The sequence below is a fragment of the Diceros bicornis genome, chromosome 1 (genome assembly GCF_020826845.1).
Source record: "Diceros bicornis minor isolate mBicDic1 chromosome 1, mDicBic1.mat.cur, whole genome shotgun sequence".
Lineage (NCBI taxonomy): Eukaryota > Metazoa > Chordata > Mammalia > Perissodactyla > Rhinocerotidae > Diceros > Diceros bicornis.
Window position 1 is genome coordinate 73,576,630 of NC_080740.1, and position 19,556 is coordinate 73,596,185.

Here is a 19,556-nt window from a genome sequence, read left to right on the forward strand (position 1 = left end):
TTAATAAATACTACTTAGAAAGGAAAAGATCACAACTAAACTTTCAAATTTGGTCAGAAAGGAATTTTTAAAAGCTTTGTGAGAATGACGTTTTGCAGGAGGAAAGGAGAAAGGCGAGGAAGCGGAAGCAGTAGGAAGGGAGGAGGGGTAACCTCCTTCCTGATCCTGGGGTGGGTTAAGGACTACAAGGAGAGGCGAGAGAGATGCCGACCTCCACTACGGCTAGAGCGGCCACGAAGAGAAATAGGAACTTCCGGGGCGGGGCTTCCTAGTCCTTCAGTTTCCGCGGGGGGAAATGTGGGGCGCTTGCAACGTAAAGGTTCGCGATTGCTTAGCCGCCACTTCCGTCACTCTGAGACGGTACCTGAAATTGGGAGCGACCATGGCAAAGAGCAAGTTCGAGTACGTGCGGGACTTCGAGGCTGACGACACGTGCCTGGCCCACTGCTGGGTGGTGGTGCGGCTGGACGGCAGGAACTTTCATCGGTGAGCGGGTTCAGCTTGGGACCGAGTAGTGCGCCAGCGATTCCGTGTCTCAGTTCCTCAGTTCCGTGCCAACGCCTCGTGTCTCAGTCCTCGCTCATGGTTACCGGGGCAATGCGGAGCCAATGAGCGCACGGCCTTGAGCGTCACCCTACGCGCTGGCTACGACGTGCTTGAACGCCAGCTGGTCTTGGTAGTTTAAATGGGGCAGGATGCTCCCCTGATGAGGAGGTGGCCTGGGATGACTGTGCTAAGTGAGCAGAGACCTGCTAGCAAGGAACTGGTGGAAAAAGTCACTCTTCAGCGCATTACTTCAGCTCTTAAGCCAATTGCCCAGCTGTTTTGTTAGATATCTTTGAGGGCAGACTGTTCAGAGGCCTGTTTAGGCCTTGCTGTGGGCAGCACTTTAAAGTATAATCTTGTTTCGTTGTCAGTAACAGGCCACATGGACTGGATTCAGGATTCAAAAAGGGTCAGAAAAAAGGGAGAAAGAAGTGTAACAGAAAGATGGGAATTTATTTTTTTAGAGGTGCTACTTTAACAATCATGATCATTGTAACTAACATTTATTTATTGAACACTTCCAAGGAGCCAGGCATAATTACATTTGTTATCTTCTTCTAATCTTCAGGACAATCCTGGGAAATAAAAACACTATTTCTCCATTTCACAGAAAAGGGAATCTAGGCTTAGCAGTTTGCCCCTTTTTCTCAGTTGGTCATGCCAAGAAAAAAACTAGAGTTCCTAGAGAAATGGATTCGGTTGTCGCTAGTGAAATGTTTGGACTCACAGCACTATTACAGTTATCTTCCTCTTTGAATAGTCTCTTTGATCTGTGTTGTTAATGACAAACTGTCTTCCATCCCGGACCTTTTCCTCTCTTTTCTTTCCCCTATGAAGGTTTGCTGAGAAGCACAACTTTGCAAAACCTAATGACGGCCGTGCTCTCCACCTAATGACCAAATGTGCCCAGACTGTAATGAAAGAACTCGAGGATATTGTGATTGCATATGGACAGAGTGATGAGTATAGCTTTGTGTTCAAGCGAAAAAGCAATTGGTTTAAAAGAAGAGCCAGGTAATTCCATGGCCCAGCTCCTTCAGAATATTTCCTGCCAGCATCTGGTTTCTGCTTGTCTTAATCTCAGACTTACAGACTATAGATGGTGTTTTCAGTATTTACAACTGCAGAATGTATGTATATTTCCTGTTTAGACTATTGTACTTCCATCTGATATCTGAGCATTCCATATGTCTCTTCATCTGATTCTTTCCCCTCCATTCCCCATCAACTTAGCTTCTAAACTGATCTGGCATTGAACATTGAGACTAGAAACAGAGACCATAGAATATAATATTAATGATTCATAGGTTGGTTTTAGCCAGTGACAGTCTATACATGCATTGCAGTATTGCTAAAACTTTTAGTTAAGGATGACCTCAGTACAAAATAGACAAATCCGATATTTGATTTGGCAGTATTTGGAAACTCGCGCAGGAAAAAAATCATATAATGAATTTTTAAAACAATGGTTCCCCTGCTTCTAAGACTTAAAAAAAAAAAAAACCTCTTGAACCATAAATTCACATCATGTCCTACAGAGAAAAATTTGGTATTAGTAAATTACTTATAGGACTGGAAGGAGAGGCAAACTGCATTTCAGATATATAATTGAAATATTGAAATAGTTTTTCTTGGCCCAACGCACTTTATCTCTTGGCTGCTGGGCAGTTTGTGTTATCTGTTGCACCCACAGGCCCTACCATGGTGTGGCATTAACGTCATATATTTTCTTTTCTTGCTCCACCCAATGTGCCTTACATTTGCAAGTAAGTTCATGACTCACGTGGCCTCCCAGTTCGCCTCCAGCTACGTGTTTTACTGGCGGAATTACTTTGAGGACCAGCCCCTTCTGTATCCTCCAGGCTTTGATGGCAGAGTCGTGCTGTATCCTAGCAACCAGACCCTAAAGGACTACCTCAGCTGGCGGCAAGCAGATTGTAAGTGAAACCAAGTAAACAGATGGCGTTCAACCACCAATTCCATACATTGGAGGTGGTACAGATTTGGCTTGTGTGTATTTTGTTTGAAATGAAATATTTCAAATTTTTTAAATTAGTTGAAAATAATTGAAAAATTGGGAGATTTTATGTAAATATTCCCTATTTCCAGCTTTTTTTTGGAAAAATCAGATCTGGCAATACTCGGTCTACATTCCCACTTAGTATTGGATACAACCTGTGCAGTGACTGCTGCCTTTGTACACCCCACAGCCCCACACAGTAGCCACTGTGCCCCAGGCTCTACCATTCCCTGTTCCCCTGGGGTCACCTACTCTGCTTTACACAGTTATGTTCGTGCTGGCCTCGGTGGGTATTTGAGTTGTGACCTCTGCCTTACATTACTATAATGAAATGTTAGTGAGACTTTTACTCATTTGGTGTATTTTGATTTTGCCAGAAGAGCTGGAAAAGAGGTAGGAGTAATGTAAATCAGATAACTTTGAAAGTATTCCTAAGCTTAATGCACAAGTTAACAGATTTGTGTGTAAAGCATAACTGAAATGACAGAATAATACTGTTAGGAAATAAGTTTTTTCTGCTCGATCACTTCCCCCCATGTTCCCTTTGTATGGCTTTGGGCAGGTCTCTAAATGTTTCTGAGATCTCTTTACTTTACAGAGGAGAGAGGCGGGGCTCTGGTATTCTTGGGTGCTTGAATATTGAATAAAGATTCTGTATGTATAAACAGTGCTACTTTCTTCTCCTCACAGGTCACATCAATAATCTTTATAATACAGTTTTCTGGGCACTTGTACAACAGTCTGGACTAACACCAGCACAAGCCCAAAAGAGATTACAGGTATAAAGATCTTCCTGTATTAATACTCGGCTGGGACAATTTTCTGTACACTCTCCCATAACAGTTTGCATTCCTTTTTAGCTCTCTTTACAGCTTTGTTTTGAAAGGATATAAAAATCATACTAGTAGCAGCTCTGCTGCTTGCTTGCTCTGTGACCCTGGATGAGTTACTACTCCTCCCTAAGCCTCAATGGTCCTCAGCTGGAAAATGGAATCAGTGCCACTGGCTCTGCATTCTCACATGGTAACACTTGGCCGGAGCTGTGGATTGGCTCCCCTCTGTCGACAGGGCATGTGCTCTTCTTTGTCAGTCCCACCTGGCCTCTTCCCTTGTTGCCATTCCCTGCTAGGTGCCTGGAGTTTCTTGGGTGTATGACCCCTGTGTATCATTAAGAATCTAGGCTCCGGGGGTCAAATAATCATACAGATCACGCTTCTGTTTAATTTTATCCTCTTTGCCTTAGTTCTTTATAGATAAAATGTGGAAAATAATAGTCCCTACCTCATAGGTTTATGGGGAGAATTAATTGGCATGATGCATGTAAAACACATAGGATAGTACAAAGCACGCTGTGAGTACTTAATAAATCCTGGCTTTTATTATTAGATGACAGTGCTACTTGTAGGATGACTAACTCTAAAATGAGATGCTGTATTGTAACAGCTCCTAATACAATGCCTGGTACATTATAATTACTCAGTAAGTGGTTGTCATTATTAACAATAATGATGAAGATTTATATATAGCAATAATAGATCTATACAGAGTTTGGAAGAGCCAAGTTTACATTTTGATTCTTCTTAGAAGAATAAGAGCAACCTTCAGCCTAGGGAATTTACATAATCTTTCTAAACTTCAGTGGTCTCATCTCTAAAATGGAGACGGCCATGAGGGTTGAATAAGAAAATAGAGAGTATCTCGTACAGAAAAGGTACGCAATTACTGTTAGTTCCGCTCACCCCATCACAGTCATGACTTGTGAAGCCAGTTGTTTGCTACAGAAGAGAATCTTAGGAATTTAATATTGAAATGAGATTTGAACTACTTTTAAAGTGAAAATTCATTAGTATCTATAAGAAGTTTGATAAAACCCTTCCACTTCTTGATTTGTTTGTGGAAGTTTAGATAGAGGGTGGAATGGATAGCTAGGGTTAGGGAAGAGAGAAGACATACAAAGCTTTTTATATCTGTTTTATTTCCTCAGGGAACTCTTGCAGCTGACAAAAATGAAATTTTGTTTTCTGAATTCAACATCAACTACAACGATGAGCCACTGATGTATAGGAAAGGGACTGTGTTGGTATGGCAGAAGGTAATGCTGTTATGTCCAAATATAAATGGAGGTCAGGGAAGAAGAGAGCTGGTGCCCCTCCCAAGCTTTGTCTTGCCTGCTGCCTATATGCTGATGTGACTCCAGTCACTAACATGAATTAGATCCTTTCCAAAACAAAATGCTATAGATGATTATTTTGGATGCTTATTTTGTTAGTCAGTGCTCATCTTGTCAGTTTCTTTGTCAGTGAACTTTGTGATCTGGAATCTTCCCTTCCATAAGTAGAATCACGGAATTTTAGAACTAGTACACTGATTTTTCTGTGTCATAAGGTCTCCCCAAATCAAATAAATCTCTTTTAAAGGGTACAGGGCAGATGTGAGGATTTTTTAAAAATACTTTTTCCCACACTGGATAATGCCATTGAATGGTCCATCCTTCCCATGACAACTATGATAGGGGGCACTAAGGGATGTTGTATATGAGGGTTTTCTCTCTTGCAGAATGTTCATGAGATCCCCCAGAATATTACTTACCTTAATATTCTGTAATAAGTCTTTATATTTACCTAAATTCTTAATTCTACCAATATTTACTCTCTGTACCAGCTCCTGGGCGTAGTGATTTCTCTAAATTTATTTCCTTCCATGTAAAGTAGTTTTCTTCTGAAATGAATGTTTTCAAGTATTAAGGGGTACCTTGAGAGCTAGTCATTCCACTGGCAACTTCAGCTCTTTTATTAGTATTTTTAAAATACATTTGTTCTTTGGCACAGACTTAGATACTTCTTAATGCAGGTGGGAGAGCAAAAATACCTTTAGTTTTATAGTTATTGCTAACAAGGAACATGGAATCCCTCCTTTGTTCCTAAGGTCTCCTTTCAGAATATAGCAACATAACTTTTTCTTTTTTGTGAGGAAGATCAGCCCTGCGCTAACATCCATGCCAATCCTCCTCTTTTTTTGTTTTTTTGCTGAGGGAGACCGGCCCTGAGCTAACATCTATTGCCAATCCTCCTCCTTTTTTTTTTCCCCTTTTTCTCCCCACAGCCCCAGTAGATAGTTGTATGTTGTAGTTGCACATCCTTCTAGTTGCTGTATGTGGGACCCCACCTCAGCATGGCTGGACAAGCGGTGCATCGGTGCGCACCCGGGATCCGAACCTGGGCTGCCAGTAGCGGAGCGTGGACACTTAACTGCTAAGCCACGGGGCTGGCCCAGCAACATAACTTTTTAAAAAATATTTTTAATTGTAAAGAAATTCATGTTGAGATGTGTGTGTGTGTATCTACCTGATAAATATGTATCAATCAGAAGTATGTAAGGTAAAAAAGTGAACTTCTCCCCCCCCTTCTCTCCCAAACGCACTCTCCAGTTAACAGTGTCAGTATTTTAACTTTTACTTGTAGGTGGGTGAAGTCACAACAAAAGAAGTTAAGCTGCCAGCAGAAATGGAAGGAAAACAGATGGCAGTGACCCGGACCAGGACTAAGCCAGTACCCTTATACTGCGATATCATCGGGGATGCTTTCTGGAAGGAACATCCAGAGGTCCTAGATGAAGACAGCTGACCCTTTCCTTTTCAGTCGTGGCATGCTTAACTCTGCAAGGCCCCAAAGTCTCCTGGCCTTAGGTGGCTCGAGCATCCCTGCCACCCAGAACACTGTGCCAGGAGTGACATGACTCTGGTTGGGAGGGGAACAGGAAAGGAAAGAATGGATGGGGTAATGTACCTTGTTCTGCTTTTTAAGTAGAACACCTCTTTTGCAGTGTTGGAACATGGTTCCTTTGGTAGAAGTGCATCTTTTTTTAAATCGTGGTACTATTTTTATAAAGCAAGAACTGTTTTATGCCTTCTAGAATGAATCATTTTTAGATTGTGGCATCAGTCTTTTAAAAACCTGTCAAGCTGTTTTCACCTATGATAGGAGATGAACCCAAACTTTATTCTCACCCACCTGTTCTTAACTAGAGAATCCAGTGACCTTGAAAATCTCACCTTTCCCACACATCTACTTGCATTCGTCTTTGGCAGACTTGGGATCAGTATGGGTTGATGGCTTCACGATGCTTCTGAATTTGGGAATTCCTAGGAAAACTCAGGGCTTTGTGCCAGTCTCCAAGTTGGCAACTTTGGCTGAACAACTGAGTAGTAGTTTGGATGTCCTTGTGGACACATTCCATAGAGTGATTTTGTGGAGTTGTCAGCATGATCATCATCATCATCTTGCCAGGAGCATCGTTTCCAAGGCCACTTGAGCTCTTTCTAAGAAGAAAGAGAATTATGTATATATATGAGAGAAAGAAAACATGAGTGAGAATGAATGAACAAGGAGGGAGAAACATTTACCCCGTGCCCTCTAAATACTTCAGTTTTAAAAGTCATCTTCCTGTTGGACTTCCTGAAAAAGATTCTCAGGTAGCCTCTGTATAATCAGAACTGTGACATTTGAATTGGAGAGCAGAGGGGTCAACAGTCCCCTTGAGGGTCACAGGTGGCAGGTGGCAAAGGAGTCCTGATAGTTCCACCTGCCCATGGGCCAGCGGGGGCGAGTGAGGAGCAGCAGAGAGCAGCAGCAGGAATTGCGTGTGGCCAAGCTGTTGGCCTCTTAAGGGGGAGGTCATGGGGATAGGTGGTGAGAGAACTCACACTGCCTCTTGTCCCCATTTCATATTTTAGAGGAAAAAGATGATTTGGCTCTATTAAGAATTAATTAAGAGACAGCCCACATCCCACTGCCTGGTCTTGCATTGCAGGATTTACAGCCAGGAGGATGTATTTTTGAAAGTGCGATGGCTGGGCTCATCCCTCACTAATAAACACCCCATCTGTCAATGCCATTTTTCTCCTTCCTGTTCTCCTCACTCCCTGGGAATAGGAGATATGGCTCATGTTTGGTAATTGATAAAATTTCTTTGAAAAAAAATAAAGGTTGCAACTCCCTTGGCCTGATTTTTCATTTTTTTCATACAAATGCAGTATACATAAGCCAGAATACACATACCTTCATCACAGGGGTGGTTCAGACTTCTGGATACAAAAATTTACTTGGCATGCTTGTTTTAAATGCTGAGTCCCGGTCCCCCTCCCATGAAGATTTGGGGTTCATATTTTTAACCCCAAAGGCTTCTGATGCTTATCTTAGGTTGTCCATATACTGCACTTTGGGCAGCAAGGACCTTGTGGTAAGGCCAAGTGAGGCAATAAGATAATGTAGCTCTTGACTGGTGAATGTAACAGTGGTAAGTTTATAGCATTTTATATCAAAATTAATAGAGATACATAGGTATTAAAGTACAGATTTCCGAGACAAAACCATTTAAAGAAATGTGCTTTCTGTTGATGCTACGTGATACTACAAAGGCTGTCAATCAATTTTGTTGTAAGATCTGGGGACAAGGACTTATTTGTTGAATTTCCAGCAGTTTGCAGCTTTGAGTTTTCTTGTTGGCCAGGGGGTTTTGAGCAAAGGAATATCCTGGGCTTAATACTCATGCTGTAACTAAACCTGTAGTGCAATTAGAAGCTCATTGCTTGATGGTTTTCATGTTATCTTTGTTGCAGTATGTTTGTTGCAGTATGTATTCATTCCAATGTATGTTGCAGTTGTCTATTTTCATCTTGCTCTCTAAGGTAAAGAATAGTATTCTCTCGGGCTTCCTTTCCAAATCTAAGGAAACTTTATACACAAAAGCAGCTAGTATAGAATTAATACTAGTTAATAGTTTGGGGGAGTGGTGGCAGTTAAGAAGGTGATTTGTGTGTCCTGTAGGTGACTGGAAACACCTTTGCTTCGTTAGGTGCAGGGGCAATACCTGAGCCTTCAGTGTAGATGTTTTAATATCAAAAAACAAATGTTTTGGGGCCAGCCTGGTGGCGCAGTGGTTAAGTGTGTGCCCTCCGCTTCAGCGCCCGGTGTTCGCAGATTCAGATCCCGGGCACGCACCGATGCACCGCTTGTCAAGCCATGTTGTGGTGGCGTCCCATATAAAGCAGAGGAAGATGGGCATGGATGTTAGCCCAGGGCCGGACTTCCTTGGCAAAAAGATGATTGGCATCAGATGTTAGCTTAGGGCTGATCTTCCTCACAAAAAAAAAACAAATGTTTTGCTGAACAGAGGCTATCAAGTACAACCAGGTCCGGTAAATCCTCCATTATCCTGTCTTCCAAGAGCTGGATCTTCATTTCCTCCAATTGCTTAGCAATGCTTAGGAAATCAATGATATAATGAATTTTCTTTAATATTAAGGTCTGTGGTGTTAGTGCAAATTAGTTTTTGCATAGGGCGTAGGAAATGGAGGACTGGGATCCACCCATCCTTCATAGTTTCACTGTCCTCTTAACCAAAAATTACCTTTCATTCATTTATTATGCACTCTATATGCACTCTCTCTTCATTCTTAGGACATATGAGGTAGGTACTATTTCTATCATATTTCAGATGAGAATGTAAAGACTCAGAGAAGCTAAGTAATTTGGGTCTAGGCAGGTTAACTCCCAGTGGAACTCACCATGAAAGCAAATTGGGACATCAGTTGCCCCCTTCCCACCAGCTCAAGCTAGGGGCAGACTGCGGTTCCAGAGAGCAGGGAAAGGCCTGGGCAGCTTGTTAAAACGCAGGTCTCGGGCTCCACCCCCGGGGAATCTGGATCATTAACAACCAACCAAAATGACAATGATATAGATGGAGAAATACTGCATTAAAGCAGATGAACCTGTCACCAGGGCGCCGAGGCGTTGGGGGCCTGGCGGGTCGCAGCCGCACGCCACGCCCCTGGCGGGGCAGAGCGCGGACAGATGCTGCCCCCCGGCGGCCGCTCCCGCGCAGTGCGACCCCGCGCCGCGGCTGCGCAGTGCCGCCCTCTGGCGGCCCCGCTCCTTCTTCCCATCGGCCTCGGCTTGCGGGCCTTTCAAACATGGAGGAGCGGGAGCGGGGGGCGAGGTCGGCTCGCGCCGGGAGCCCCGCGCGCCCGCCCAGCCCGCGGCTGGATGTCAGCTCTGACAGCTTCGACCCGCTGCTGGCCCTGTACGCGCCCCGCCTGCCTCCCATCCCCTACCCCAACGCGCCCTGCTTCAACAACGTGGCCGAGTACGAGAGCTTCCTCAGGACCGGGTGCCGGGGCGGCGGGCGCGGGCGGGCGCGGGGCGCGGCGGCGGGCGCGGGGGGCCCCGCCGCCGCCGCCGCCAGGCCCTCGGGCAGGACCCGCCGCCGCCCGGACGCGCCCGCCCCGGACCCCGAGCGCATCCAGCGCCTCCGCCGCCTCATGGTGGCCAAGGAGGAAGGGGACGGGGCCGCCGGGGCGCGCCGCCGGGGCCCGGGTCGGAGCAGGAAGGCGCCGCGCAACGTGCTCACGCGGATGCCCTGTGAGTCCGGCCGGCCGGGCGGGCGGGGAGCGGCCGGGTCCAGAAGGGGGCGGCCGAGGGGGCTATTGCGGGGTGACAGGGACTGGGCGCGGGGCTGCACGGATTAGGGCGAGGGTCTGGGTGAAGGCTTGCAGAGACAGCGACCGTGGGGAGGTTCTGCTTGCGTACTGTGGGCAGTGGGGGCGTGAGGAGGGACATCTTGAGTGATGAAGGGTCTGCATGAGCAGTGGGGGAAGAGTGGAGGCTCTAGTGGTAATAAGGAGCCATGGGGAGGGTCTGCGTGGGCAACAGGTGTAGAAGGTCTGCAAAGGTGATGGGGTCCATAGTGACTCCAGGGGTGATGAGGAGCCTGCGGAGAGGATCTGCAGCAGTGATGGGGTCTGGAAACAGGGCATCATAGGGAGCGTCTGCAGAGGTGATAAGAGGTCTTGGGGACCACACAAAGAGGAGGTGCTGCACAGCCAGTATCAGGGGAAGGAGAGTGTTTGGTCAGTGGGATTCGAGGGTGATGGGATGGAGTGTGGGAGGTCTGTTCAGGTAGCAAAGAGGACATAATCTCATAACCCCTGCACATTAAGTGACGGCTCATTCTCGGTTGCTCTAAGCAGGAGAAGGGCTGCAGGGTCTTGATACACATATATGCACATTACCAAATCACAAGTGTTGGAAGGCAGCAGCCACAAAGTGCCACTAAAACACAGAGACTGTTTTACAGCTACTCTGCCAGGCTGGGTGCAGGACTGTGTCTGTCAGGCTCATATTACCATATGCGCGGGTTATTTTAAGTTCTGAAGGTGTAAATGGCACAAGGGAATTTCTTGGAGCCTCCTAATAGATCCTTAGAGTAAAGCTGTAAACAGCCAAGGTTGCTAATGTGTGAGTGTGGTCCTGTATAAATGGAATAAAAACAGGCCAGGGTTATATCTTTTGTCATCTGGCAAGCAGTTCTGACATCTGCCCAGTGAACACAATGACCTACTTAGCCATTGAAAGCATCTGTATCCTTATAGCTAAATTGTGACATTATTAAATCACTGCCTTTGGAATAGAGGGTTATGCTAAGCAAGGGAATATTTTGTTTCATTCCTAGAAATGTATTTATTAAGAGAGAAACATCCTGAAAAGCTGTGTGCTGTGAAGGGTGCCTTTGTCGGATGACTTCTCCTGCCTGACCATCCCTGCCCAAGCCAGGGTTTACCCCAGCCTGCTTGCCCAGCAGTAACGCAAAGATAGAGTATGCGTGTTCCTAACATGAGAGCAGTCTGGGGGGCTTATTCTGCCTGTGCTCTGTGCCACTATCAGATTCTTGAAATGCACTTCAAGTCTCAGATAGTAACATTTATTTCCATTTTTCCAGTTATTACTTTGCCACTGAGATAGCCAGGGAAAAGAAATATTTCTATGTGGTTTGCTATATTGGTGTGACAAAGCTTCATGAAGGCCAGCTTTGTCGACTTTCCACTACTAAATATATGTCTGGGGCCGGCCCCATGGCTTAGCGGTTAAGTGCGCGCGCTCCGCTGCTGGCGGCCTGGGTTCGGACCCCGGGCGCGCACCGAGGCACCGCTTCTCCTGCCATGCTGAGGACTCCTACCATGCTGAGGACACCTGCCATGCTGAGGACGCGTCCCACATACAGCAGCTAGAAGGATGTGCAGCTGTGACATGCAACTATCTACTGGGGCTTTGGGGGGAAAAATAAATAAATAAAATCTTTAAATATATGCCTGGAATCAAGGTCTCAGAGAATGTGTCCCAGGCATTGGAAATTTTAGTTACACCACTGGAAACAGTTGAGTGTACATGATAGAGGTGGGTAGACATCACAGAGTCAATGACCTTCAGAAAGAAACGAACAAGTACAGAATAATGTTGTAAACCAGTGTTACTGCAATAAAAATATTTTTTTTAGTTAAAAAAAACAAGGACAGGAGCATGGGTGAGGATTAGATTTATTCAAGAAAGTTCCTATAAGAGGTCAGCTTTAGGTCTTGAAGTTGAGGAAGGACATGGTCAAGGATAACAGTAATTATTTAAAAATCAGGCTATTGAAGTGTAATTTATATGTTGAAAATTCACCCTTTTAAAGTGAATTTTGACAAATGTATAGTCATGAAAGCAACCACCACAATCAAGACACGAACATTTCTATCACCTCAAAAAGTTTCCTCCTGCCTGTTTGTAAGTCAGATGATCATTTTATTGTTGCTAATTATAGCTACTGTTATTGAGCACATATGTGCTTTACCCTTTAGATACATTCTATCTCATTTTACCCTTGGATACTACTGTATAGATGAGGAAACTGAGGCTTATTGAGCTTAACTACTTGCCCAGGGTCACATAGCTAGTTATTTTGCAGCTGAGACTTAATCCTGGGTTTGCCCAACTCTGGGGCCTGTGTGCTTAACCATGCTCATCTCTGGAGAGGGAAGAGGAGAGTGCATCCTAATGTTTCCTTGTTTGCTTGTTGTGGTGAATGGAGGGTGCCGCAGGTGTGAGGCAGAGGGTTCGTGTTCAGAGCAATGAGAACTGAATTTGGGTCCAGAGAGGGATTTGTTGCTAGAATGCTTTGAAGACCCGAACCAAAGAGTTTCTGTTTGACTTTGTTGTGATAGAGAGTGGGAACCATGCTGTATATTCTTATGCAAAAGCACTTTTAGGGCAGATGTTTCTAGGAGCTGAGTTTCCAGTAGTAAAGTGATTTGGGAGGGCGAGGGGCATGTAGAGCACAGCACAGGCTCAGAGGATTGACTGCCTGGGTCTGAACACTGGCTCCTCCACTTTCCAGCTGTTTTACTTTAGGCAAGTTACTTAAACTCTTTGGGGCCTCAGTTTCCTCACCTATAAAATGAGGACAATATTAGTATCTACCTCTAGTTGTAAGGTTTAGATTCCTTAACACATTTAAAGCATTTACAACAGTGATGTTCCCTAGCACATAGGGAAGTTCTCAATGAATGTTAAATGTCACTGTTATTGTTGTAGGTGGTGGTTGTAGTTATTATTATTTTTAGACTGTCATGGTTAAAATCCCCAGGTCAGGATCCACATAATCTGCCTATATTGAGTGTTGGCTCAGCTGTTTACTAGGTAAGTAACATTGAGCAAATTTAAACCTTTCTGAGCCTCAGTTTCTTCATCTATAAAATGGGGTGAAATAATAGTACCCATGTGTTAGAATTGTGAGGATTAAATAAAATAATGTATATAAAGTTAAACTTACCCCAGGGCCTGGCTCATACTGAGGGCTCAGTAGTTGGGGATCGTGATGGTGACAGTGATGATGATGATGTTGTTGATGTGAGTGAGGGGAGCTAGGAGACTGTTGCAGTAAACCAATCATATATAATATAAATATATAAATATATATATATAATATAAATATATGTAATATCTATAAAATATATTATATATTTTTTGTCATGTTAAGTTTTAGAAGCCTGGTATGAGCTCCATTTGGAGTTCGTCACAGAGAGTACTGGAAAGAAATTCAGAGTGTGTGTTCTGATTCAGAACGTGGAGCTCATTTTTGCCTTGGCAGTTTGCTCTGATAGGTGATGCTAGTGTTGTATTTTTGATCACACAAGAACAAAAATGCTCCCTGGAATTACACCTTATTAAATCTTTGGAAGAAAAAAAAAATCAAGAGAAAGGTACAGATGTGAGAGTTGAAAGACTTGAGTTTGCCATTTGTTTAATTACAATAAGAAATTGTTGTTACGATACATGCTTGTCCCTTCTCTCTGACTTAGGAGTTTGTGGGGGAGAAGTTGTACCCCTATTTTTCTCCAAGTTACAAGAAGAATGGTCTTTTCACTCTTTGTGGAAACACATATGTGTATAGTGGTGGTGGTTGGTGGAGGGAGGAGGGGGCAGCGAGTGTGTGTAGGCAGTGGAATTAATCCAGGCATTGTGATCAGTTTCTAAGAATTTCAATTATAGAGACTTATTCCTAAAATGAATCTAGAAGTTAACTAGTCTAACCTCATTTTATGAATGAGGAAATTTGGACTTGTAGAGAAAGTTACTCACAAAGGTCACACAACTGGTTATAATGACTGAAAAGTTGTTTACAATGCTTGATTTAACATGGTCTGTAACACATACAGATATATGTACACACAGACACACACACCCCTTATATATCAAAGGCTCAAAGAATTTTAAGATATTGTTAGAGGAAGGGTAGATGATAAAAGTCAGACCAAGGTTATCATGTTCCTTTCCAAGGCCACTGTTCCTGCCACTCTGCCTCCAACTGTGCCTTCTTGCTGAATCTTCAATCTGACATATAAGCCCCTACTTGTCATCTGCTAAGTCACTGTCTTCCAAGAGTGTCTTCTTTTATTAATGCATCACTGCCGTCATTTATAAGCCAGTCCATGAGTGAGGGATAAGGAGGTCAAGAGTAACCAATTTGGTTATCCACACTAAGTGCAGGACTCTTATTCTCTTTTATGCCACTAGAAACAAAACAAAGAGAGCTTTTTTATTTGTTTACTATCAATGGCAATAATCGCCAAAGAATTTTCCTTGCAAACTTGGGAGGGGAAATCTGAGACTGTATGTGTGAGCGTGAGAATGTCTGTGTGTGTGTGTGTGGTTTTCTTTTGGGAGGTTTTATATAGTATAGCCAGCATATTGTGAAGGCTAAGTTAACATGAAATAATAAAAATAAAATTCATCCCTGCTCCCAAGCTCTGAAAAAAGAATCCATCATAGTAAAAGCTGCAATTGATAGTCCCAGCATTCTTTCCGTGAATTGTCATTCTGTTCTTTTTACATGATGCTTATCAGCAGTCTCATAGGAGCCAGATGCTCAGCAGGTGCCTTTATACCATCAAGGCTTGGAATACAACCAGGTGTCTTCCTCCTAGTGTGAAGACGATGTGCATTGAAACACTAGTGGCCCCAGAGAACTCATGCATGGAGTAGCTCAGACTGGGGGGAGCAAAAAACCATTCTCGCTTAGATTTCACATGCTTATGAACATGGTTTTTGGTTCTTTGGAAGGCTCAAGCTGGATATACGATTCATGAGAATTATCCTGAAAAAAGTTGTCTTAACAAAGCACAGAACTGAAAGAATCTAGCTGCTGATGTGTACATTTAATGTGTTATTTCTTTTTTGCCCAAAAAAGTTTTTAAATGATAGTGCAACTTAGAATTAATGACATCAGAGAAGTAGGCTATACAGGTAGTTAAACATTTGGATGACAGCCAAACTTATGGTTTATCCACATTCTGGTGGAGTCTTGTCTTATTTCAGTGTGTGTTGTCTGTACTAGCCTTGTTGCCCATTGGGCCTTCCAGTTCCCACAGTGAGGTTGCCTCTGCACCGTGTTGCTGGAGATGGTTGGGTGGTCTTAGTTGTTAGTTTTGGGAATGAGAGCAGATGTTCATGCTGTGCTAACTGTTCTCTTGTTTCAGTGCACGAAGGCAGCCCTCTGGGTGAGCTTCATCGTTGTATCCGGGAGGGGGTGAAGGTGAACGTTCACATCCGCACTTTCAAGGGACTGCGGGGCGTCTGTACGGGCTTCCTCGTTGCATTTGACAAGTTCTGGAATATGGTAATTAAGCCTTTTTCAAGGGGCTGGAGAACCTCCTAGGGATTAAATCTTTTATATGTCTAAAGGACCTGAGTAACCTTGTTCCACCAAACCCTACAGAATAGCTTTCCAGAGGAACTAGAATCTTTGCACTCTCTTGGCCAACAACGACAAAGTTCTTTTTATTGCTTCATTTTCCTTCAGGCAGTGGCTTTCAGCTGGGGCAGTTTTGCCCTTCCCTCCCTCCTGGGGACATTTGGCAATGTCTGGGGACATTTTTTGGATTGTCACAACTGTGGGATGGAGTGCTACTGGCATCTAGTGGGTAGAGGCCAGGGATGCTGTTGCACGTCCTATAATACACAAGACAGCCCCCAACAACTAAGAATTATCCAGGCCAAAGTGTCATTAGTGTCAAGGTTGAGAAACCCAGACTTAAGGAGTAATTACTTATTTCATCTGTTTAGTAATTTTATATTGATTTCCTAACAACCATTGTTTCATTCATTTAAAAGTATACATTGACCTCCCACTTGGGCTGGGCACAGTGCTAGGTACAGAAATTTCAGAAAGGAGCTTTCACTCTGTAGTTTTGGGGACGATAGGTAAGAATAGATGGGAAGCTGACATATTAGTAAGCAAACTACTTTTCATGGTGTTTCCTTATGGAGGAGTGTACCACGCACTCCCAGGCATCTAGGGGTGTTTACTGGACATTTGTAGGAGGAAGAGATGTGTCACAGCACAACAATAATATGAGGCAGTTAAAATAGGAGCCACCAGGGCTTTCATGTGCTTCTTTTCCATATAGTCTTCCATCTCTGACTTTTCTTTTCACTGTGCTTTATCTCCATCCATACATTCTCTTGGACAATAATAATAGTTGCTGATATTTATTAACACTGGCTATGTGCCAGATACTATGTTAAGGACTTTATATATATTATCTCAATGAGTGAGTTGAAGGTCTATTACTGTTCCATTTCACAAATGAAGAAGTTGAGGCTAGAGATAGTGGAAGATTGGTCCCAGATCGCACTGTCAGTAAGTAGAAGTACCAGGACTTGATCCCAGGTCTTTCTGACTCCTAAGACCATGTTTTCAACCATATGGAATCAGAAAACCTGGGTTTGAAGCCAAGCTTTACCACCTGGTAGCTGTGTGACTCTGGGCAAGGTAATTTCCCTCAGCCTCAGTTTTTTCATCTCTAAAATGTACAAGAGATATTTTATTATAATGTTACCTTTAAGGAGGAAGCTTTAAGAGAATATACTTGATGACAGGGTTGGTAATAATTATACTGCCAGCTTATATTTGTAAGATGATTTATACTTTTCAAAGTAATTTCTCATACACAATCTCATTTGATTCTAACACCTGTCCTGTGAGGTTGATCTCTCAGCAACAAGAATTCACCAGCAATTCTGTGTGCAGCCCTGGTTCATCTCTGTTAATTGCTGTCATATGACATAGAAACTGAAGAGGGAAAGAAGCAGTAGGTTTTCTCAGAGTATCGTCTAAGACATCAGAATCATGGGGTTTCTGTTCAGAATAAAAAGTTTCTGGGCTTCATCCCAGACCTACTGAGTCAGAATCTCAAGAAGAGTAGCCTTGGATTTATAATTTAATAAGCTTCCTAGATGTTTATGCTCACTGAAATTTAAGAACCTCTACCACACAGTTGTAAATGCCTCTTAGCATAGAAGAAACCCATCTTATATTGTGGTAGTGGCTTGGAAATCCTACTCGGAGACTGCCAGGTATTCCCATTTTTTCCTGACCCAGAGGTGAGTCACCTGTTAAGTTTAGTTTGCTACAATTAGATGTTATTCTGCCTTTTAAAAATTTTCCTGAGAGCTGTAAAAGTAATATCTTTAATTCTGCCTCATTTTTTCCCCTTTGGGCTGTTTCTCTAGGCACTTACTGATGTGGATGAGACCTACCGAAAACCTGTTCTAGGCAAGGCGTATGAACGGGATTCTTCACTGACTCTCACTAGGGTAGGCAGTTTCTCCTGACTTCCTGAGCACCCAGCATGCTTTCAAGCTTAGGAATTAAGATCACCAGGGTTTCCTAGCGGGAAAGCCCTGTTGCTGTCAACCAGGTATGCCTGGACCAAGGTCTTCATTAGTCTCTCTTCTGTGCATCCAGCTAATCTCAAATGAGTCTGTGCTTCTGACTGGTATATTGTTTGAGCAACAAGTTCCATCTTATAAGGCTTAAAAGTCTTTCAGTTTTATACCATAGAAATAAGCAGGTGCCTTTTCTCTTGACATACTTATTGATGTATCTGAGTTGTGACTAGAAGTTCAAAATTCATTATGAAATTTTTAAAAATTGCAAAGCAAAAATTCCACAGAGCACAATTAAAGAATCTGGTCTTTTTTTTATGTGTTAAAAGAGAGATGTTGAAGGCCAAAGAGAAGGCTAATATTTGTCATTGCTTTCCTTATAGCTATTTGATCGACTAAAGCTTCAAGATTCCTCCAAGAAGGAAGCAGATTCTAAGTCTGCAGTTGAAGACTCCACTCTCTCCAGATACTCCCAGACATCCACTTGGAAGGTGGCTTCAGTGTGGGGAAGAGGAGACACCGACCGGGGCTCACGCAAACGTTCCCGCTCCGTCCCTTCTTCCCTGCAGGCCTCTACAAGGGAGGAGTCCAGGTCAGAGCTGTCAGGGAGGACTACACGGACAGAAGGGTCAAGTGTGGGAGGTACCTTTTCCAGGGCTACCACCCTTTCCAGGGGCCAGCCCCGTAAGAAAAAGCGAAAGCCCAAAGTGGATTACCAGCAGGTATTCACTCGACACATAAATCAGATTTTCATTCGAGGTGAGAATGTTCTGCTGGTTCATCTTGCACAGTGACCAGCTCAGCCTCCCTTGAGCTTTGGTTTTTAGAAATAAAATGCATGAATTGCTGCTATGCCATATCCTAGTATCCCAGTGAAACTCTGAGTTGGAATGATTCCCTCTGGTCCTGCACATGCAGAGTATAGAGCTGGGCTCGGGCCCTCTGGGAGGTGAACTCCCTGAAGGAGAGACAGGCCTTGGGAGGGTGGGTGGGTGTTTGCATTAATATCAAGGCAAAAGCTGTACAGAGGTACATGCAGCTGATTTGGTATCATGGTCTACTTCAGATACTCAAACCAAATATAGGATCTTCCGTTTGAATTAGGGGTCATGGTATGACTTGAATTCACTCTACAGACACTGTAGCATTGGGGAGAAAAAACCACCTCAAGAAAGAATTATCTCATTTCTAAAAGCTGGTACCCTGAGTACTTGGGGATTTGATTCTAAGAGCAGCAGTATGAACTGCCCTGGAGCCCTGCACCCACATCTTGTAACTGACATTTGAATTTTGCTCTACACCATTCTCTGTTGATCAAGAAATGTAATTTATTATCTTTTAATATCTATAATATCTCAGAAAGCTACGAACTTATGTAAGAGTGAAATTTGGATAGATAGTATGCTCAAAGCAGCCAGCAGTGAATGCTGTTTTATCCCTCTCCTTGTTATTGGTCTTCTCCTTACCAGAGGTAGCTTCTGCGAATGGCATACCAGATGGGACTGTAAGATGCTCGTGTGGTGGCTTCTTGTCTTTCTCTCTCACTTCTGTGGCATGGTGCTAGTGCATGTACCCTGAGTATTGCCCCTCTGTGTGTGACCTGTCCTGTGAGCTTTATGGCAGGAGACTGTGACCTTCATGTCTGGCTTTAAAGAGTTCTGCATGAACTCAATGATACCCATGCATCACACGACTGAGAGTCCCCTTTCCAGGCAGGGCTGGCCCTGTGTAGAAATCTTCCCAAATGGTTTTCCATGAAACAGTGGTGGTGGTTTTATTCCCTTGTGTCGGGCCAAAGAGGTTCTCACAAAGTGCGATGGGTGGTGTCTGTAAGGGACACTTGACTCACAGCCTGGCTCAAGTAACAGGAACCTCGTGGCACCCCCTAGTACTTCTACTTGAATCTTATTATATGCTTTCTCAATCACCAGTGCAGAATAGGCTATATC

The 19,556-nt window shown here is 43.7% G+C and overlaps 2 protein-coding genes across 3 annotated transcripts; both read left to right on the top strand.

Annotated features, from left to right (window-relative positions):
• The first annotated feature begins 295 nt into the window (after positions 1-295).
• Positions 296-6,484, top strand: THG1L (tRNA-histidine guanylyltransferase 1 like). 2 transcript variants are annotated; one of them, XM_058544888.1, is made up of 6 exons: positions 296-486; positions 1,384-1,560; positions 2,314-2,483; positions 3,257-3,345; positions 4,551-4,658; positions 6,028-6,484. In XM_058544888.1, exons 1-6 carry the CDS (start codon positions 296-298, stop codon positions 6,187-6,189), a joined length of 897 nt encoding a protein of 298 aa, XP_058400871.1. In that variant the 3' UTR covers positions 6,190-6,484. The 2 variants fall into 2 exon arrangements, with proteins under 2 accessions (XP_058400871.1, XP_058400881.1); XM_058544898.1 differs by lacking the exon at positions 296-486 and having other exon boundaries at positions 1,494-1,560; positions 2,409-2,483.
• A 3,052-nt stretch (positions 6,485-9,536) lies between these two features.
• LSM11 (LSM11, U7 small nuclear RNA associated) lies at positions 9,537-18,586 on the top strand. Its single transcript, XM_058544913.1, has 4 exons — positions 9,537-9,984; positions 15,417-15,556; positions 17,452-17,535; positions 17,991-18,586. Exons 1-4 carry the CDS (start codon positions 9,537-9,539, stop codon positions 18,399-18,401), a joined length of 1,083 nt encoding a protein of 360 aa, XP_058400896.1. The 3' UTR covers positions 18,402-18,586.
• The last annotated feature ends 970 nt before the right edge of the window (positions 18,587-19,556 follow it).